This window comes from Hermetia illucens, chromosome 3, assembly GCF_905115235.1.
Source record: "Hermetia illucens chromosome 3, iHerIll2.2.curated.20191125, whole genome shotgun sequence".
NCBI lineage: Eukaryota > Metazoa > Arthropoda > Insecta > Diptera > Stratiomyidae > Hermetia > Hermetia illucens.
Window position 1 is genome coordinate 91,057,962 of NC_051851.1, and position 22,679 is coordinate 91,080,640.

The following is a 22,679-nucleotide window of genomic DNA, read 5'->3' on the forward strand; positions in this document are numbered from 1 at the left end:
TCTGACTGTGCAATCTGACAGCCGCAACTGCACTGCAACACACAAGTGATTGTAGTTACAGTAGCGACATATCAGCACACAGTCGAGTTGCAGTCTCATCATTGGTTCGAGATAGAATTCTCGGAGTTGCTGGAGATGCATAGAGCCTGGGAATGCCTGGTCTGGCACACTACTTTTGTATTCTGGTAAACCTGCTGAAATAAGTGAATTTTGTGTCGCTAGGCAGGTGTCGCTAAGTCGCTCCTCCCCCTACGAAGCGAGTAACTGGTAATGAAGTCGGTCAACTAGGTAAACACGAGGCAGAACTGCTCATTTCTCACATAATGGAAGCGTTTCTATTTGTTTGTTCTATTGAGTGATGTGAGTGCAAAATATGACTTTATTTTTTTTCTAAATGCCACAGAGAAAAAGGGGAAAGGAAAAAAGGGGAAGAAAGGGAAAGGTAAAACTGTGCTTGTAGAGCCTCCTGCGGAAGCGGAGCCAGTGTATGTCGAAGTTAAGGTACTAAAGCCGACATTATTTACTTTGCCAATTTATGAAAATATATTAACGTAGATTACTATTCTAGAAAATTGTACAATCTTATGTGAAAACGCCAATACTTCATTGCCATTTTGGGCCAATGGAATCTGCAGATATAGATCCGAAAATAAAGTACATCTACATTGTCCGCAAGAACCCAAACGATATTCGTATGTATTCTCCATGTAATAGGGAATATACATACTTAGATCATTAAACTTATTTTCTTCTCTAGCCCTGTTCAGTAATATCAACGAGTGTTTTGCTGAATTGCCGCAGTTTTTCATAGTTGGGTCAATGAAGGGCAATTTAATTATGACCATGAAATCAGTAGTGCAGGTATCTCCTCAGCTATTCGGGAACAATCACAATTTTTAGAATAATATTCATACATTGCCTGCAGGCTTACAAGCAAGCGATCGAATTTCAATTCCGGGAACCAACAATAACAGAGGCACAGAAGCTCGACTTTACCATTGTGGAAAAAATTGCGGAGACAGAGCAGCCAGGATTAGTTGACTTTGCGAAACCTTCTCAGTTCAGACTGAAAGCAGTGAAGGCTAAAAAGTATTGAAATTCTCATTCCAATGGAGCTATGTTTTCTACAACACACTTTGTTTTTGCAGGAAAATGGAGCAGGATGATGTATCCGCCAAGTCGGAATATGCTGAAAGCATAGCTGCCAAAAGCGGTGTTACAGAGGAACCATCCGAATCAGAGGGTAAATTAGAAATGATGGTTGCCGTTCTTAATCTTCTTGTGATTGTTTATTTTTCTCCATTATAGCTACGTTATCAGTGAAATTAACGATATCGGAGCGTTGGGATAAATTACTTAAAGAGACGACAAAACAAGCTGAGGAGTATTATAAAAGATTAGAAACAGTGGAACTGGAAAAGCCTCCAATGCAAGCCCAACTACATAAAAATATGGAAAAATTTATTGAAGGAATTGACTGGACAATGAGCCATATCGTTTGGGCTTTCAACCTTCCCACCGCATACTTTGCTCCGGGGCAAGAGGACATCCAATTCGAAGACGCCAAGATTCGAATAGCTATTGATCCGAAGAAAGCTAAGTTAGAGGAATTTTCCAATCAGCAACTTGAAGATGTGGCCAATGGTTGGCGAACGCATATAAGACGAATTCTAAAGGATTTCAAAGATAAAGTGAGTTTTGAATTCAATCCTTCCAATTTCAAAAATGTGACGCGGAGATTCTGCTGTTTGTGTTCCAGCAACCTGAAGAATTTACGCCGATGGCCGAATTCAAGCTTTGGCGAGATCAAGAGCTCGAAATGTACAGTATTCTTGAACAACTGAAAACATCCTTTGTAACACTTGTTTTAGGTAGGTAGATTGTGGAATGTAAATGCCTTGGGCTGAATGCGAGGTAAGATCCTAGCAGCGTTAATATTTCCTTCTTTCCTTCTCTTTGATTTATAGAAAGATTGCGAAGTGTGAATTCACAGGCTTTGAGCGGGTGGGAAGACTTCGTCACTGAAATTGAAGAATATCACTTGCGAGCAAAGGAAAACTCGGACTTTCTGTCAACGATAACAGAATATTTAGAGGCAAGTTTTAGTTTTTTTGGTAGGAACACATCCATGCTTAATGATAAGCCTGTTTCTCAGTATTTCCCCCAAGACTCACGCCGAGCATATTTCCCGTAAATCCACACGAATTTGCTATATTTGTTTCTACTAAAGTTTTCATATTATTCGATTATTTTATCTGTCCAATTGCTGTTTTTGATTATGTATCTCTTTGCAAGTCGCATAAGGCGACATGTGCAGCAATTAGGAACTATCTAACCGCAAATTGCATCATATTATTTATGTAGACCAAATGAATCTAACTGAGCCTGCAGAATCACCCTACCATGCTACTTTTACAGGGAGTTTGGGTTCTCGGTTAGGGAATATTGTAGAAATTAATTTGGTAATCTATAAGGAATATGGCGGAAACTAGTTTATGCTATGGAATATTCCGTGATCATCATCAGGAAGGCGATCTCGAGTTGATACGTTATTTTTTCATTTGAAAATCATTTATTCAAAAACCAGTGACTTACCTTGAATACATAGCGTTTGTTTCTTATTTCTAGCCTAAATATCATAATTAAATATTTAACAAGTCGGGAAACCGGAAGCTAGACCCTTCAGGTATGAAAGGTTTTGTGTATTTCTTTTAGAAAGAGATTTGAGTGTGCATTTGTCCCATTAGCATGTAGCACGTAAAATATGCATATATTACAAGAAAATAGCCACTGTTAAGTGATATTGACATTCATAGTCTTGAATTTGCAGAGGAGCGACAGTTTTGACCTAGTATAACTTTGTTAGTAATAGTGCGATTTTCACCAAATTTGGCAGAATCATGCTCTATGCTGTAGCCTACATTGCTGCAAAATTTTGTGATTCTAGGGTGAACTTAAGGGGGTTTTCCTGCCAATTACTAAAAATTATTGTAATGTACTATTATTAACTTTATTTGAACAGGTATCGCTATGAAGGGTATTTCGGAGCCTAGGCATCATACAGTGGCAGCTCCCTGATTTTTTTCAGATTTTCCGGTTGGGTAGTTTCTGAGAATGGGTTCTTTGAAAAAATGATCACTTTCAACCCCCGCACTCCCCATCTTTTCAACAAATGTGAAAACTAAGACCGACTTCGAAAAGTACTAATCGAGACCTTTCATTTGATACCCCACATGACTACATTTGATGAAAAAAAAATGTACACCCCCCTTTTGCATCTATGGGGACCCCCCCCTTAAATTCAACGTAAAAGGATGTAACTCACTATATGCGTGAGCGTTCATAGCTCCCACCTTTCTACCAAATTTGGTGCCAATCGCTATAACCGTCTCCGAGAAAAATGCGTGTGACAGACAGACAAACAGACAGATAGACAGTAAACCGATTTTAATAAGGTTTTATGTTTACACAAAACCTTAAAAATGGACATATATTGAAAAAAAACTGCGCCTGCACCTAGAGCGCGAGAAAGCTTACTTACTTACTTACTCTAACTTAATCTAATCTAATAAATAATACTTAAATCTAATTCTTATAACTAATTTGACAATTTCGCACTTAACCTCTGTGCACCCCTACCAAGCAAGGAGTGTCGAAGAGAGAGACAATGCCGAGTTTTGATGCAGAGCTCACAATTTGACAAGAATTTAAGAATGTGGCCAATGGGGTGGAGTCACCCTCCAGAAAAAGTTGCCTCATGAGTGGATTGGGGTAATTCTCTGTTCTTTCGAAGAATCTTTCTAACAGGTTGGGAGCGAACTCTCGAAGAGTTTAACTATTGCTCGCCTGTACACTTCGGTGTTGCGGCCGCACTTCTTGATTTTCCAATTGTACGACAAGCCGATGCAGTGTCTCAAAATTCTGCGCTCGAAGGACTCGCACTTCTTCATAGCTTTGGTTGAGCAAGAGATCCATGTTGGTGCTCCGTAGCAAAGAATCGGTCTTATGAGGACTTCCTATAGGGTCAGTTTAGATTTAGTGCAAAGTCCTACTCTTTTACGTAGAATAGAGTAGATTTTACTTAGTGCACCGTGTGCTCTGCTGAGAGCAAGATTAAGGGTGGGGTCGAATCGTAGGTGTTCATGAAATAGCATTCCCAAGTATTTCATTTGTTGTGAACTGTTTACTACGGTATTCCCGATGCGTAGCTTTAAGCGTTTAGCTTTTCTGTGGATAGATCTAAATCCCAAGTATCTGGATTTTCTCCGAAGAGTAATAACCTGTGTTTTGGCCTTGTTGATTTTTATCCCCCAGGACTGGTAGTACTTGCAGAGATCTGTTAAGTATTTCTCTATAGCATTAGCTGCCTTACCGGGTCGGAGGCTCGATAAGAAGATAAGCGTGTCGTCAGCGAACTGTAATAGTTCTGTGCCGCTCTCTGGGATTGAAGCGGCGGCCGTGAAAATGTTGTAGAGTGTAGGTCCTGAAATGGATCCCTGCACTACTGTGTGCTTGTTATTGCCGTTAAGTCTGCTACTCACTGAATCGTGAAGGTAGCATAGTGCGTGTCGGGTCCCGTGCTTTGTCCGGAACCCGAATTGATGGTTCGGAATAATGTTTTTCCGATCGCAATGTTGGACTAATCCCACTGTCCATGCTTCTTCGAAGAGCTTGCCCAAGTTGGAGAGGAGAGAGACGGGCCTGAAGTTTTGTGGTTCGTGGGAGCCGCCTTTTTTTAATGGCGATTATCTTTGCTACTTTCCAAGTAGTGGGAAAGTAACCATTGTTGATGCAGTTGTTGAAGACTGCAAGAAGGAACTTCATTGATGCCCTAGGGAGGCTTTTGATGACAATATTTGCTATGTCATCTGGTCCGGTTGATTTTTTGTCAAGGCTTTTAGTGTCCGGATAGCTGAGTGGTTAGAGCACAAGGCTGTCGTACGGAAGGTCGCAGTTCAAATCTCGCTGGTGGCAGAGGGATTTGTATCGTGATTTGACGTCGGATACCAGTCGACTCAGCTGTGAATGAGTACCTGAGTCAAATCAGGGTAATAATCGCGGGCGAGCGCAATGCTTACCACATTGTCTCCTACAGTCTACTGTAGTGTACCGTTACGGTCTTGAATGAAGTGCTCTAACACACTTGAAGGCCCTGATCCAATATGGATTGTTGTGCCAACGATTATTATTATTATTTTAGTGATGGCTGGGAGCTTTGATAAGCTCAAAAAGGTTTTTGGGTCATTTGGTTTGCAGGATGGGTTAAAGGTGGAGAAGGTAGTTAGTTTAAGTGAATGCTCATGAAGAAAGTGGTTGTTGCTAGGTGAAGGAGAGTTTAGTTGATTTAGGAAAAACTCCGCTAGTATTTAAGCTTTCCTAGCGTCACTGCCGATGTTTTCATTGTTCTTGGTAAGAACGAAGTTTTTGGATCTGTTGCGGCCTGTCAGCCTATTTATGTGTTCAAACATATTAGATCCGGGTTTCACATCTGTTAGCTTGCGGGTGAGTTCCTTGCTACGGAATTGTTCCACCATTTCACGGATTAATGTACTAAGGCAGTTAATCCGAGAAATTAGCACTTTATATTCCGAGTTAGTTCTGTTGCCATTTTTGTGGAAGTTTCGCTTGAGATTTCTGCGCCAGATTTGCCTGACTTTCAAGTGTTTCATTATCTCGTGCGGCAGTTATTGAACTGAATCTCATCGATTTTGAGGAGCTTTGTGTTTCTGCGTGTAGCAGAGTTGATGGCATCAGTAGCCAAGATGATGGCCTCATCGATTTCTTTGTCCGTTAGGTTTTGCGAGACAGTGATTTTTTTCAGGTTTAGCTGTGGTGCTAATTCTGCCCTGAATTTATTCTAGTTAGTATGGGCGAATGATCTTATTGTGCTGGGTACTTGCTTTTGCAGTTGAGAGTTTTTAAAAGTATAAGTTCAACTCCGAAGTGATCGGACATCCCTGGTAAAGTTTTGCACGTTAACACCTGCAGTGTGAGAGTGGTGTCTGCGGGTATTAGAAAATGGTCAAGTATTGATTGATTTGCGGGCCTTGTGGGTGTGTCTGGCAAGATCATCTCAAGCTGGTTTAATGGACTTTGATTATGGATCCATTTTTCCAGGGCAACCCCATTTCGGTTTTTTGCCAAATCGCCCCATGAAGTGTGCCGTGAGTTAAACTCCCCACCAAAAATTGGGTATTTAGATTTTGACTGGATATCGCTCAAGATTTGTAAGTTTCGGCTCAGTTGTTCAGAGGAAGAGTTACATTTTATGTAGACTGCAGCTATTAAGATGCGTCTATTGTCGTCAGTTTTAACTAAGGCCGCTGGCGTGGAACATGTCTGCAGGTTTTTGATGGAGACTTTCTCAAATGCATAGTCTTCTCTGACTAAAAGGGCGGTCCGCTGTTGGTGTCGTCCCGGATAATGTTATATCTGTCCATCTGCCATTCGCACTTTTCTCAGTAGCGGTGATATCAATTGACATGAGATTTTGTGAGAAAGTTGACACACACACTTTGTGAACGTCATCATTTTACATTGAGTTTAAGGGGAGGTCCCTATCGAAACAGAAGGTGGGAGTAATGCTTTTCTTTTAAATTTTGGGGTGTTAAATGAAAGGTTTTGCATAAGTACTTTTCGAAGCAGATTTTAGTTTTGACTCAGCTGTAAAGTAGGGCACGGGTTGGCGAGGGGTAGACGGCGGTGAGCTAGAGGTCAATTAAGGGTTTCAACTATTGTGTTTGCCTAAAAAACGGTAGTTTTTGTAGTTTTTTTTTTGTGAACTAATGAATTGAATGTCATGAAATATTGGGGGTATAAACAATGTGTTCATGGTGGAATTTTGGAAAGAAAATATTCCACATCCAGCACTCGAAGCCTCCAAAAAAAGTTGCCTCGCTGCTACAGTGATTGTGACTTTCACAGTCCGTGAAATGAAAAAACTAAAGTTTGTTGAACTAGAAGGTATTGGCTACACAATGACCACCCACAATGGTAACAACAATTAACCAAATGGCGATGTTTAAAAAAATTTAAAATTTTGCTCAAAAATGTTATGGTTTTTGGTATGGCAAAATAACATCCGATTATGAAATTAGAGAGTCATTGTATGAAGAGATATTTCTCTATAGCCTCAACAGTGTCACAGGCGACCTAAGTAACATCCAAGCACAAAGTCATCGACCTTCGCTTAAATAAAAGAGTGCGAGACAAGGAGGGGGAAGCTTTGGGGAATCAACAGGCCCCAAAAAGAAAAAAGGGGTCTTGACCAGTCCAACAAACGGAACTAAAAGTTCAGAAGGGCCAAAAGTACCAAAAGTAGAAAAGTCGGCTAGCGAATCGAAACTGAAAGAAAGTAAGAACGATGTACTAAGGCCGTGAATAAAAAAAGAAATAAGAAACCAAAGGTGCGAATTCGCCCGGAGGCAATTGTAATCTCCAGCAGAGGCCATCTGTCATATGCGGGGATACTGAAGAAGGTGAAATCTGACCCCGACCTAAAAGACCTAGGCGGAAGTGTCAGCAAAATCCGGAGGACCCAGAAGGGGGATCTCATGTTTGGGCAGAGAAAATCTAGCGTGGGAAAAAGCGACGACTTTCATAACCAAGTTATAAACTCACTTGCGGAGAATGTCGCGGTTCGCTCCCAAAAACATGAGGTCTATATACAGTGCAAGGATCGATATCGAAGATGTAGGGAAAAAGGACATATTGCCAAGGAGTGCAATAGAGACTCCAAATGCTTTTTGTGCGAAGAAAAGGAGGGAAAGGATAACCAGTATATTGCCGGAAGTAGTAAATGCCCTGAATTTAGGAAGGCGTTAACTGCAGTGAAAAAATGAGGTTAATACAAATAAACCTTAATCATTGCAGGGTCGCACAAGATTTGCTTGCGCTTACAGCGACCACTTACGAATCCGCGATGGAGGTTGCTATCATTAGTGAACCGTACAGAAATCTGTACGGTGGTGTTTGGGTTGCAGATTCGACTGGTGGAGCGGCGATATGGGCGTGCGGTCATTAAGTCATACAATATAGCATGGGTCAGGCGGCTAGAGGCTTTGTGTGGGCAAAAATAAGCGGTATATTCATATATAGCTGTTACGCCCCACCGAGCCTCACACTGGCTGAGTTTGAAGACCTGTTAGACGATCCTGCTCACGACGCAAGGGGACGAGGTCCAAAGGTGATAGCCGGTGACTTTAATGCGTGGGCTATCGAGTGGGGCAGCAAAGAGACTAACGCAAGGGGCGGCGCTTATTAGAAAGAAGCATTCGCCCAGTTCGATGTGGTTCTGGCCAACGAAGGCGATATAAATACTTATCGGAAAGGGGGAACTGGTTCAATTGTAGATCTGACTTTTATCAACCCTACGTTAGTACGTGACATGTCCTGGCAAGTTAGCGAGGACTTCACTTACAGCGACCACCAGGCAATCACCTTTGAACTAAGGACGGAGCTACAAGGCAGGAGACCCGCACCTCGGAAGCCGAAATCCAGAAGAACACCAGGATGGTCTGGCAAAGCCATGGATGAGCAGACATTCATGGAGGTGTGGCTAGACTTGCCTAGCAAAGCAGGCACCTCAACCGATAGAGCTCTCTATGTCACACAGAGCATCTCTAAGGCATCTGACGCGTCGATGCCTAGGAGATGCTCATTCCCCACTAGAAGACCCAATTATTGGTGGAATAGTGAAGTTGTCCGGATAGCTGAGTGGTTACAGCGCAAGGCTGTCGTACGGAAGGTCGCGGTTCAAATCTTGCTGGTGGCAGTGAGATTTGTATCCTGATTTGACGTCGGATACCAGTCGACTCAGCTGTGAATGAGTACCTGAGTCAAATCAGGGTAATAATCTCAGTCGAGCGCAATGCTGACCACATTGCCTCCTAGTGTACCGTTACGGTCTTGAATGAAGTGCTCTAACACACTTCAAGGCCCTGATCCAACATGGATTGTTGCGCCAACGATTATTATTATTATTATAGTGAACTTGCCAGCTTTCGATCGATTTGCCACAGAGCCAGACAAACGGCTCAGAGGGCAATAGATAGGATCGATCAGGGGCAAAAGGAGCATGCCTATAGGGAAGCTCGCAAGAACCTCAAGCTCGCCATCCTGCGGAGTAAGTTAATGTTGAAATGTTTTAAGGAGCTCTGTTCGGAAACGGACATAAATCCGTGCTGTGATGGTGCTGTTGCCTAAGGCTCGCAAACCGCCAGGGGAACCGTCCTCCTATAGACCCATATGTCTTCTAAACACTATGGGGAAAATGTTGGAGCGGGTCATTTATAATAGATTACTTCCAGTCGTCGAGAGCCAAGGGGACCTTTTAGATAGGCAGTATGGGTTCCGTAAAACCAGATCAGCCATTGATGCCATCAAAATGGTTGCTGACTTGGCCGAAAATGCAATTCACGGCAGGGGTTGTACCAGCAAATAATGAATGGTGGTGACCCTGGATGTGAGAGATGCATTTAACTCACTGCAGGTCTTAGGCAATACACATAAACTGAGTACGGTTTACAGAAGAACATCCCTAAGGGTGTGTTCTGCCCTCAGGACCGTCTCGGACGATGTAGCGTTCGTCATCTCGGGAATGATGCCGATTGACATCCTGGCAACCGAAATGATGAACATTTATAACACTAGGCCCATCTCTCCCTTATCTCAGGTGAAAAAAGTCGAAAGGGAGTGATCCATAAGCAGCTGGCAGCAGGGATGGGAGCAGTCAGAAAAGGGTGGTTGGACTTACAGGTTGATCCCTTCCATCGGGGAGTGGCTGGAGAGAAAGCATGGGGAGATCAATTATAATCTCACCCAGTTTCTCACCGGCCATGGAGGATACCGTCAATACCTGTACAGGTTTCAATTGGACACCTCGCCTAATTGTCCAAACTGCGGGGTCCCAGAGGACCCAGCGCGCGTTTTCTTCCAGTGTCCTAGGTTTTGTGTAAACAAAGAAACCTTAAAAAGAATCGCAATTATTGCGTTGCACCAATGTGAGAATACGCCGAAAAAGATTCACAGTTTGCTAAAAAAGTTACCGGTAAACGAAAGATTTGTCGCCCGCGCTCCGTAATTCGCTCGAATGTCGTGCATGCTGTGCGCGAGCGTGTTCCTCGCAATCCTCTCCGCAAGCGGAAACGAATGTTGGTGTAAATGGAAGTTTCAACTCGAAGTACGAGTCGTGTTTTACGAGAAGATCTCGGTCTCGGTGTGGCCGCCATATGTGTGCGGTGTGTTAGCCAGAAAATGCTCCGCGAGTCCAACGTCCGACACCATCCGACTTGTGTTAAAGTGGGCGTCTCATATCACGGAGTAACTGATATATAATACATTTCTGCGAGGCCGACGTCAAAATCAAAGCGAGCATGTACGAAAAGATGTTAGAGGATGTAGTCGAGCCATTGAGTGAATCTCTATTCGTTGGAAAGCCGTGGTGCTTCCAGCAGGACTCGGCCACCGCTCACAAAGCCAAGATAACTCAGCAGTGGTTAGCGTTGCATGTTTTTGACTTCATAACCGTGGATGAATGGGCTCAGGCAGGCCAGATTTGAATCCTCTGGAGTACAGCCTTAGGCTAAGTTAGAGGAGACTACCTGCGATCGAACTTACACCGATTTGGAGAGTTGGAAGGCCAGCATCGTGCCTGCAGTTCGAGAAATGCCGCTTCATACCGTGCGTGAAGCGATCGATACATGGCCTCATAGCTGAGGCCTGTATAGCTGAGATTGCACAACTTTCTGGAGTAGTTTCAACAATAAAATACATGTAAAAGGGGGGTGTAAACATTTTTTGCACCGAATATAGTCATGTGGTATCAAATGAAGGGTCTCGACTAGTACTTTTCGAAGCCGGTCTTAGTTTTGAGATTTATTAGAAAGGCGGGAGTGGGAGGGGTAGAATGTGATGATTACTTTAACGGATCCATTCTCAGAAACTACCCAACCGAAAAATCTGAAAAATTCATGAAGCTGCCTCTATATGGTGCCCAGGCCTCAAAATACTCTCCATATCGATATCTGTTTAAATTAAGTTAATAATAGTATATTACTATATTTTTGGGGAAATTGAGTAAAACCCTCCTTAAGTTTATCCTAGAGATATAAAAGTTGGTAGTAGTATAAAATATAATATCAAGCATGTTATCTCCAAAATCATACTATTAGTAACAAAGTTACAGCAGCTCAAAGTTGACCATACCGTGTAAATTTCCTGCAACTGAATATCAATATCACCCTAAAGTGGGTAGTCAGACATGCTAAATGCATATACATAACGGGCTACGTACAAATGGGATAGTTCTACACTTAAATATACTCACACAAGAAGCAAACAAAACCTTTCATACCTGAAGCGCTCAGCTTCCGGTTTCCCGACTTGTTCTTGGTCGGTTCTCTGTATTTTCTTGCAGGTAACTTATACGCCAGCTGCAAAACGGTTTCAAAAATCTGGATCCTGGCATGAAGTACAGATAGTCTCAATTCAATAGCCATAGAACTTATATTAAACATTTTTGTCAGATTGTTAAAGTCTTTAGATCTTGATTCGCATATTTGGCAGGACTTGTTGATTTCATTACAGCAACATTACACACCTTGCTGTTGATGATCTTCATCTTAAAAACAGGTTCAAAAGTTAATTCAACCCCATGTGAAACTACTTCAGTACGTCTTAATTCCTTGGCAGACTCCTCAACGTAACTAATTTCGTCATTTGCTATGCTAGTAGTTTTTTGGGCTAACCTAAATCCAATTGGTGTGCAATATCTAGGTGATGGCGGTATGGGATTTTGTTTGCACAAAGTGTTCTAAGTGGTACAGAAAACGTCAGAAATATATGCGCATCCGAGGCAGTCTCATCGTCAAATTTTTGTTTATGTATACCTGGTTTGCTCTCGGCTCTGCTCAAATCCCATTTACAAATAATTTTCAAAGAATTTCTTTCTTTAGCTTTTAGAGAACAATCGATTTTTTTAGTCCTATCGATAAGCGGTTAACGCTATTATCTGTCAATCTTTGTAGACTGCTTGCTAACATTCTTTTTAAGGTTTTGTGTGAAACAAAACCTTATTAGAATAGAGTCGATGTCTGTCTTTCACATCCGAATTACTCAGAAACGTTAGTGAGAGCGTGTGCTCTGTGGATCCCTTTACATACAGCATTCCATACATGTGAATGCATTGGTTTTTCACAGAATGTGTGTGGGGTATCAAATGAAAGGGCTCAATTAGTACTTTTCGAAATTGGGAGTGAGGGTTCAAAATATGACCCCCGGAAAGGTTAACAGGTCTCGTTCTCAGAAACTATCTAACCCAAAAATCTGAAAAAAATCAAAGCGGTGTATTTGAACGAAATTATTATTATTTCCGAGTCATCACAGTCTCGGCAGATGCCGGGTTTTACCTAATACTGCCAAGCATTTAGGCTCGGACGATCCTACCTACTTAAATCCAAACAGGCGCTGGGGGTGGTGGCCGGTGGTAAGTTAATGGGAGAATCCTCCGAGAACTCCCCGCAACATCGAGCACGTATGCAGAATGGTGTACTACACGGTTTGAACTAGAGGGAAGCCGTGAGGGATTTAGGTAGAATACCTGTAGGTGACAATATTATGGGAACTACCAGCTCGAAACGGCAAATCTCTTTGATTTCTCGAATCAATGGCTCATAGTTCACTTTCTTATCCACGTATTTCTGTTCGATGTTCCTATTATGGGGGATAGCTACATCAATTATATACGAGGAGAGACTCATCTTGTCAACTAACAGCAAGTCAGGCTTGTTGTGCGGTATGTGGCGATCAGTTAGAACTTGACGGTCCCAATACATGCTGTAAGCGGAACTGTCAAGTACTGCTTGCGGTCATATCGGTAAGCCGGACATACTCCCATGATCAGTCCATGCTTGTTTGCAAGGTTTGATGAATCACCTTACATACAGCATTATGCCTGGTGAGATGGTCCAACGTCTCTAACACCAAATTACACATTCTGCACTGGTCGTTCTCCACCCGTTCTTTCATTATGAGCTTTTCATGAGCTCGGGTGGCAATAACGCCATCCTGAATGGCACACATCAACCCCTCCGTCTCACCAAAGAGCTCCCCAGCACATAGCCATCTGTTCGACAAATGGCTGCCAAAGACAATTCACGTGTTTAACGTTCTTGGTCCGACTTCACCCCACTCAGAGGATTGAAAGATCGATCCTTCAAGTTAAGTGGAGTCAGCCCACAGTCTGCCTTACAGACAGCCGAATGTAACGGACTCGCCTGCTTTTTGCTGTAAAAATAAGCGCACAGTGAGTCGACTTGGCGATGATGTTGTGCCGCCACGTCAACCTCGTCCCCTACCTCCGATGCGAGGCAGGTTCATCATTTAATATTATTGTTATTATGTTCTGTTAAAGGAAAGTCGCACTGCATCTCCAAAGAACTATTGTGCCCTTTTTACTGGTGATAGTGTACCTATTGATCATAGTACCTCTAGCAGGCCTATAACCGTCACGAACTTTAGTATGTTCCCTACTTCTAGATCTTTCAGCTTTGCATCTGGTATTAAGTATTCTCCCAAATACCTCGACCTACTTTGCACGATTGCCGGACACTGTCCCAGAACGTGTATAGACGTTTCACCACAATCCGCACAGAACCAGCAGGCAGTGTCCTTAGATATCCCTAGCTTCCCTACGTGGTAGTTTAATCGACAGTTATCATTGAGAATTTCCACTATGATCCGGTCGTTCTCTTTGGTGAGGTTTAAGCAATCCTTTGCGCATATGGGTTCGTATCCCCCAATAAGCACCCTGGATTGCTCCATTCCTGGTAGGCTCGCCCAGTCTAGTTCCCTCAACCGTTCCTTTTCATTTTTTAATATCATAGCCGTGAAACGGTTTATGATTCCACAGAAGGGTTCTGGCCCGTGTTGAGGCGCCCCTGCTACCTTTTTGGCTAGTTCGTTCACTGCCTCATTGCCTTCCAACCCAACATGGCTTGGAACCCAGAGTATCCAGACTTTGTTGGACGAGCCGAGTGTATTCAGTCTCTCAAGGCATTTCCCCATTCCCAGGCATTGAAACTTCGCTACCTACGATACTTTGCTCTTAAGTGTGAACGCGGCGATATCCTTCTCCAAAGTCGTGGTACTTTTGAACATTATTATTGAATTGCCAGCTTACGGTAGGGGACGGGGGAGGGAGACTCGACTTTAAGTTCAAACTTATGAGGTTATTTTATACCTTTCATGGTCTGGTGGACTGCATTCGCCGAAACCGCTACTTCGTTCTTACGATTTTATGGAGATTTTGACCTATTTCATGAAGTGACGATGGTCAGCGGAATGTTACGAGTTTAAGTTTTCGATCATTTTGTCATTTAGACAACATAATATTGTCAACAAAAACTACAAAATAAAAAAAAAATCAAATTCAAGTCTGTAGACCATAATGTGGACTTTCTCAATAGACTGCACCCCCGTGTCGAGTCCACCCTTAAGGTGGAAAATTATGGTCAGTCACCTTGCTTGACTTGTTGTTGAGGAGGAAGATACCCAAACGGGTATCCCCAGTACCCCGAACCGTGCTCATCAGCACAAAGTCGTCTCTTTCAATCACCACCAGCCTCGGAGGGCGTGATGAAAGAGAGGAAGCATATATGTATACATCGACCAGACCATCAGTAGCTTGATCAGCAAATGAGCGAGGAAGCTTTAATGGCAAGCACTCAACAAGCTGACTTCCGATTAATAGCCCAGACAGAGAATAGCTTTAGAATTTAATGGAATTTCTCTTTCGTTGTAAAGGAAACTGAGGGAACATGTTTTAGCCGTTCGTTTCAGCAGCAGGAACAACCAGCTCAAAACCTTTGGAGAATCGACCAAGGATCAAATAGCCAAGTCCGGGATATACGAAATTTCCTGGGTATAATACAGAAAATGCATCAATATATCAGACAAAACAAAAGGAACGTGGAAAAACGTTTTAGAAAGCATCTGAAGCAAGCGTAGTTGGCGGAAAAAAGGTTGCGACGGTCTTCAGATCGAATGTAGCGGAACATAGCGTCCTAAATATCGCCCTAAATAGGGGCACCAGGGAGGATGTAAGGTTGATAAGCAGGTAATAGGCATAAGACGTGGTCGAAAGTCTAGAAACCGATAGAACACTGAAAGGCGAATTTCTGAACAGGGATTAGGGTTCTCATGGTTCTTAAAATTCATCAGAAGGCGCACTCGTGGAAAAAATTATAACATTCGCTTCATCAGCGTAATCTGGGGGAAAGAGTGATTGAAAGCTTAATTCCGCTCCGGAATTTTATTAAAATACTCTAAACACAGGTTTTGCACTAGTTTTAAGGACTACTGTGTTTTTTCTATGGGCTGTGGACAATTTTCCTTTGAAAGACATTTTAAAATAAACAAATCATTGCTTCATATTGCTTAAATTTTCTGTAGCATCACCATGACAAGACAGCAGTTTTTCGAGTTCGAGTTTTTCGTTAAGGTGATATAAGCCTTGCTTTTGCATTCGGTTGTAAAGAGTTCTACGAGTTGCTGTTATTATACCTGAAGTGCCAAGTGCCAGAACCTAAAACAAAGAAAATACAATTTTGAAGTTCCACAGTTATCTTTTACGTCATTATGTAGTCAAGTGAGGTACGCAATACACCAAGAAATACTGCGCGATCGGAGGCGATAATATAACAAAATGTCTCCTGAATACAGTGAGCGGTCAACTTTTAAGGTTTAAAGCTTTTAACGTAGCACAAAATTTTATCAAAATTTCTTTACTGTCTGTCTATCGATCACATGATTTTTTCTCAGAAAGGGTTATGCCAATTGACACCAAATTTGGTGGGAAGGTGTGAACCCCCACGTATACAGTTAGTTACATCATCCTTGGTGAAATTGTACATACAATTTCCATACATGCAAAAAGGCTTTTTGAAAAATATTCAGCTTATTATATTTCATTTTCAAAAGTGATTTATTTTTCCACATACTCTCCTGACAAGAAATGCATTTCTCACCCAATTGGGAGTTTTTGAATCCCGTCATCATAACATTTCTTTGGGCGTTTTTGAAGCCATTGGCGCAGGAGTGCATCTAGTTCCGCCAGCTTCCTCCAAGCGCTTATTTTAGTGACAAATTACAACAGGAGTCAAGTCTGGACTGTATGAAGGATTTTCTAAGGTTCCCGAGCCAAAGAGGTCCCATTTTTGCGCTTTTGGCCGATTTTGTCTTCCCTTCTCACCGAGATGCCAATTTCCCATCAGTCAGTCGATTATTTAGAAAATCGAGATGAATAGTACCTTTCCAATGAAAAAAAAAAACATTTGCCATTATCTTACCGACTCACAATTTTGCCTTGATTTTCACTGGCGCCCTCTCGCCGCTCTGTCATCTGTCATGATTTTTTGGACACTTCGATAGCTTATGTTGATTTCGTCATCGATTTCGAATAGGGATATTTATCGATTTTGGTGTATAAGCCTGAGGACCGCCTCGATGTTTTTTGAGGTACGCCTTCCAGAGAATCCTTTATGCCACGCAATCCCGAACTGTGCGCGCAATCGCTCCTAAGTTTTGTTCGGAATTACTTCCTCCCTGGGCAAAAAATTAATAATAATCTTTTGCTCGACGGACATGGTACCTTCTTCTTACTAATGGTTTCTTTCGATACTAAGGGGTTCGAGACAATTGCGGTCAGCTCCCCCCCCCCCCCTTTCAATCAAGGTGCCGGCTACCTGCACATCAATCCTTTCAAGGCATAAGATCCTTTCGGAATTAAAAAAAAATCATTTCCTTTTATATTTAAGACACCCTTGTAGTGACATGGGATATCAAATGAAAAATTTCGATTAGCTATTTTCAAAGCTAACCTCAGTTCTGATATTTAATGCATAAATGGTTGGGTGGTGGCTAAAAAGAACAGTAAGCTAGATACAAGTCAGAAATTGCGGATAATCGACGCTCCAGGTGTGAAAGGTCTTGTGTATTTCGTATATATTGAACGCCTTTGTATTACACATAGATATATGTTTATAAAAGTAGCGAATTTATGCACAAATTATGTCCTTTTAGAATAATGACTGAATTAATGGGGAGGTGTTCCAAATAAATTAACAAAATATAGTAATGAACTGTAGTTGAGTGGATATTTGAATTGAGGGTATTTTGAGGCCTAAATGTTATGCACTGTCGTCATCATGAACTTTTACAAAATTTTCGGGTTCGTAGTTTCGAAGAATGGGTATTTGATTTAAGTACCCACCAATGTGAAAGCTAAGATTTGCTTCGAAATCCACTAATCGAAGCTTTTCACGTGATATTCAATATGAGTACAGTGAGTCCATGAATAATTTTTTTACCCTTACAAATACTGTAAACAATTACCGTATAATACTTCCATAGATAGAACGAAGTTTGGTACAAAGGTGGGAACTGTGAATCCCCCCAAGTAGAGAGAAACATAGTTCCACGGTGATTTTAAGGTGAGGAGGTTCCCCTACATACCAAAGGGGGAAATGTAGGTTTGTGGGGTATCAAACGAAAGGCCTTGGTTAGTACTTTCCAAAGCTAGCATCAGTTCTGAAGTTTAATGCAAAACGAAGGTTTTCAGAGGCTGGAAAGTAAGCATTTCTTTCACAGACTTATTCTTAGAAACTCTCAGCCCAAAAATCTAAAAAATGTTGAAGTTGCCTCTATACCGTGCCAAGGCCGCAAATTACCCTCTATACCGATACCTGCTCAAATACAGTTAATAATAGTATATTATCATATTTATTATAAACATACTTGGTGGGAGTCGCCCTGTTGCTAATAAAGTTAAAATAGGTCAAAAATTCATAGCTTTCTAATACTTTGAAGGTCAGTCCCACAATAAAGTGAATAGTTTGACAAACTAAATGCATAAACGTTAAGAGCTAGGTACATCATCATCAACGGCGCAACAATCGGTATCCGGTCTAGGCCTGCCTTAATAAGGAACTCCAGACATCTCGGTTTGGGGCCGAGGTCCACCAATTGCCCACTTCACTATTCTTATAAGTATAAGAAATATACAAAACTTTTCATAGCTGAAGTGTTCCGCTTCCGGTTTCCCGGCTTGTTTAAGGCTTTGTGCGAAACAGAATCTTATTAAAATCGATTCAATGGCTGTGTGTTTGTCTGTCTGTCATACCCGATGTACCCGAAATGACTGTACCTACTGTTATGAAATTTGTTGAGAACGTGTAGTCTGTGAATCCCCCTAGAGAATAGCAAGCATATACATACATGCGAAAGAAGGGCGTACTTTTTTCACAGAATATGGCCATGTCGGATATCAAATGTAAGGGCTTAATTAGTACTTTTCTAAAATGGTCCTATTTTTAATACTGGATGCAAGATACGGGGGTGAGGGTTCTAAAAGTTTGCCCCAAAAGTTATGAAATCTAGGTCTCAAAATACATCCAGTTCTAGTATCATATATTTGTACGTTAGTACCAGTAGTATTCAATATACGTGCTGTATTTGTACATATGTATGCTTTTATTCACGAAGTAAATTGGACATATAGATATGATCAATTTATATACGTATATGTATATGTACAGTGTTCGGTAATAGGCAACATTTGTTTAATTGAAGTAATAAAAACGATATTTCGGGAAGTGGTTCCCGAAATATCGTTATTTGCAAGAATAAATACCCACACCAACGAAAAAGAAACAACAAGTTTTTATTACTTCAATTAATTAATCGTTGGAAACACCGCATAATTTCACTATGATTAACATTTGTTTGTTTGGATTGTGCATAATATCTGTCTCTAATATGTACACAGCATGGTGCAAAACTGGACTAAAGAATATCACGAACCAAAAAAGTACTTGAAATTAAAAATTAAATGTGTCTTTTATGCACAAAGAGTGCATGTGATATTTATTGTGCCATTGTATTTCATATAATATGTATGTATTCTAGAATCTATGACAAAGGATTTTCTGAATTTTCCAAGAATTTTGAATAACCCATTGGGCCGGTACCTTAATTTCGGAAAAATGTAATATGGTGGAATCCCTGGGTTTGGATTGAGAACTCTAAATTAATTATAGTATTATCTAAAAACAACATTTTAAGAAGCCATCACCTTTTGAAGGGACAACTTCTCCCTTCCAGCTTCTTGACTGTAAAGGAATGGATCGCATCGTAGCATGGCCATATCCCCAATTTAAATCCATAGAGAATCCTTGGACATATTTGAAACAAAAACTAAATGATCACCAAAGGAGCTGTAATGAGCTGTGGGAATGCATACAGGATACATGGCAATCAATATCACCAGATGTTGCCAAACTCCAGGATTCTATGCCAAATAGAATAAAACATTTGAAAAAAGCAAAGTTGTATTTCACTAAGTACTAAATTTCCTAATCAAACCAATTTCCCCAATTTCCCTTGATAAAACTTATTAACTTTTATGAAGGACCGAAGTGAAAATATTGCTTCTTTTTTTATCCCATGTAATGTTAGGTTTTGTTGGTTGAAAAAATACACTATTTACCAATTTAATACTATTTGTTTGTTTTCCAAATTTTTGAACCACTTTTGCCCCATACTGTATATGAACGAATATTTTGAATGTTTAGCTATATACGAATGGAAATTCTATGCACGATTTCCATTCGTATATAGCTAAAAATTTCTCACATAAGATGAACACAAAACCATTATACTCGAAGTATCCAGCTTCCCGTATTCCGACTTGTTTCCAAACTATCTGTTATTTCTATCATTCATAACTAATTGATTTTTATACTGATTTTTTTGTTTGTGAAACAAAACCTTATTAAAATCGGTTCAATGTCTGTCTTGTCTGTCCGTCTGTCTGTCAGCTCACTCTAGCTTACTCCCATTTCTTCTATATGCGGTGCAGGTAACCGCGCTTTTCTCCTTTCCTCTGCCTTTCGCAGTTTATCTTGAATAGATGCGATCATGGAGTTGACCGCATCCCAATTCTCTTGATGTGCTAGCATTTTCGGCATCAGATTTTCTGGTACCAGCACCTCTCCTAGAGTCTCCTCTAGATTCCTCCTTTCTTCCACAAATCTCGGACAGTGGAAGAATACATGCTCTGGGTCCTCTGAGACTCCATCACAATTTGGACAGTCGGGTGAGGTTTCCAATTTAAACCTGTGAAGGTATTGGAGATATCGTCCATGTCCCGTGAGAAACTGGGTGAGATTATAGTTAATCTGAGACAGTCCTGAAGGCAGAGCATTCCTTCAGGGCTGTCCTCCTATAGACTGCACTCAGTTTGCTAGTATTAACTGACATCTGCAACGCCTTGCTCCATACTGGGGCCCCATGGAGCATGATTGAGGTCACCACCCTGGCTATAAGCAACCTAGAGGTATGCCGTGGCCCTCCCACGTTCGGCATCATCCTCGCCAGGGCCATACTGGCAGTGGATGATTTATCACAAACATACTGTACGTGTTACTTATAGCTGAGCTTCCTGTCTATCACCACCCTCAAGTATTTGATGGTCGGCTTGGAAGTGATGATATGATTTCCGATTTTTACACAGGCGTAATTTCTCCTCCGGCGCTTAGTGATGAGGACTGCTTCTGTTTTTTCCTCCGGAAGCGTCAGACCAGAGCTCTCTAACCAGCATTTGATAGCACTGATTGCCTCTCTATCTGTCTGTCTGTCCGTCTGTCTGCCTGTCTGTCACAAGCACTTTTCTCAGAAACGGTTATACCGATTGACACAAAATTTGGTGAGAAGGTGGGAACTGTGGACCCCCAGACATGCAGTGAGTAATATCCTCCTACGTTGAGATTTAGGGGGGGGGGGGGGTCCCCATCTATGTAAAAGGGGGGTGTACAATTTTTTTTCACCAAATATAGTTATCAAATGAAAGGTATCGATTAGTACTTTTCGAAGTCGGTCTTAGTTTTGAGATTTGTTAAAAAGGCGGGGAGTGGGAGGGGTGCAAAGTGATGATTTCTTTAACGGAGCCATTCTCAGAAACTACAAAACCGAAAAATCTGAAAAAAATCATGAAGCTGCCTCTATACGATACCCAGGCCTCAAAATACTCAACATATCGATATTTGTTCAAATTTAGTTAATAATAGTATATTACCGTATTTTTGGGAAAATTGAGTAAAACCCCCCTTAAGTTTATGTCAGAGTTATAAAAGTTGGTAGTAGTATAAAATATAATATGAAACATATTATCTCCAAGTTTGATCAAAATCATACTATTAGTAACAAAGTTACAGTAGCTCAAAGTTGCCTTACCGTGTAAATTTACAACCCGAAGTACTAAATCTGATATGCTAAATGCATATTCTTAACGGGTTACATACAAATGGGATAGTTCTACACTCAAATATACTCACACAAGAAACACACAAAACCACGAAGATAATAGTTAAAGTAATACTGGAACGCAACAAAGAACATCTTGAACGTTTGGTCGATAGAGATCAGGCCGGTTTCCGCTCAAGATAACCCTGCGGATCATTTTAGAACAGTGCGCGGAGTTTAGATCTTGGCTTCGACTGCTATTCATCAATTTGTTGAAAGCTTTCAACGGCAGTGAGTGCTTTTGGCGTACTCTACACAGGAGCGACATTTTGGAGAAATTAATAGCTATTATCAGAGCGACAAATGTGCAAAATGTCGGATGCTGCACCGAGCTAAAATCTCAGAGGAATTTGAGGTTCAAAGTGGAACACACCGGGGCTGCATCCTATTACCGATATTATTTCTTTTTGTTTTTGTTATTGGTGACATTCTCCATGCTGCTTTGCCCAGAACACATGGAGGAGGTCAATGGCTCTGGATTTGGAAGGAGAGGCAGGTAGTGTTGGACTGATGATAAACACCAACAGTTTGATGGGTCATCGCGCTTTTCCCCATCTGCATTAAAAGCCAGTAAATCGAAAGCATCGATTAATTTGTATATCTTGGAAGCATGGTTTCTGCCGACTGTGGCACCGAGCTGGATATTGCTCGGTGCAGTAACAGCGTTAGATTCCCTTTCGCTACCTTGTCTTAAATTTAGAATCGTAGTTTTTTCAACACCAAGATCAAGTTGAGACTGTTCCGTGCTGGTGTACTTTCTGCGTTGCTATATGGAAGCAGCACATGGAAAGTGCCACTGTCACTCGAAGGTTCCAACCCTTCGTGAATACCTGTTATCATCGAAGTACGCTGGACAAATGAAGAACTTGGTCGCTGCACAATTCTGACCCTCGGACACAGTGTGATCGGAAGGCGGAAATGGAAGTGGATAGGTCTCATTTCATTATTGGCTACACTATGCAGTGCAATCCACTTTCCCAAGATCGCCGACGAGTGGATCGCCCAAGGACACTTGGCGCAGAAGTAGAGGGGGAGTCTGAGCATTTCTCTACTAAACTCCACAAGGAGTGAACAGCAACCACATATATGTATTTCATTTATGAACGATAGAAGAAATGAGAGTTTGCGACAAATGCAGTAAAGTGAATTTCTAATTACGTGTCGTCCGGAGAAGGAGGAGCTTAAAACTAAGGAAAGAGGTAAAGTCAATGAATCCAAGCTGTAGGATATTGTGGAACCGGCATAGCCTCAGGACGGGAAAGTGAAAGTAATTGTCGAGATCCCCTGTGTGTGATATTGGAAGTAATGGGTAATATAATATC

General features: G+C 41.5%; 1 protein-coding gene across 1 annotated transcript in view; it reads left to right on the forward strand.

Annotated features, from left to right (window-relative positions):
- The first annotated feature begins 408 nt into the window (after window positions 1-408).
- Window positions 409-22,679, forward strand: part of LOC119652058 (dynein heavy chain 10, axonemal) — a 300,796-nt gene continuing 278,525 nt past the window's right edge. The window contains 8 exon segments of the mRNA XM_038055995.1: window positions 409-501; window positions 569-692; window positions 758-861; window positions 926-1,089; window positions 1,149-1,243; window positions 1,309-1,691; window positions 1,760-1,871; window positions 1,968-2,095. Of these exon segments, the coding sequence (XP_037911923.1) occupies window positions 623-692; window positions 758-861; window positions 926-1,089; window positions 1,149-1,243; window positions 1,309-1,691; window positions 1,760-1,871; window positions 1,968-2,095 (1,056 nt within the window). The 5' untranslated portion in view covers window positions 409-501; window positions 569-622.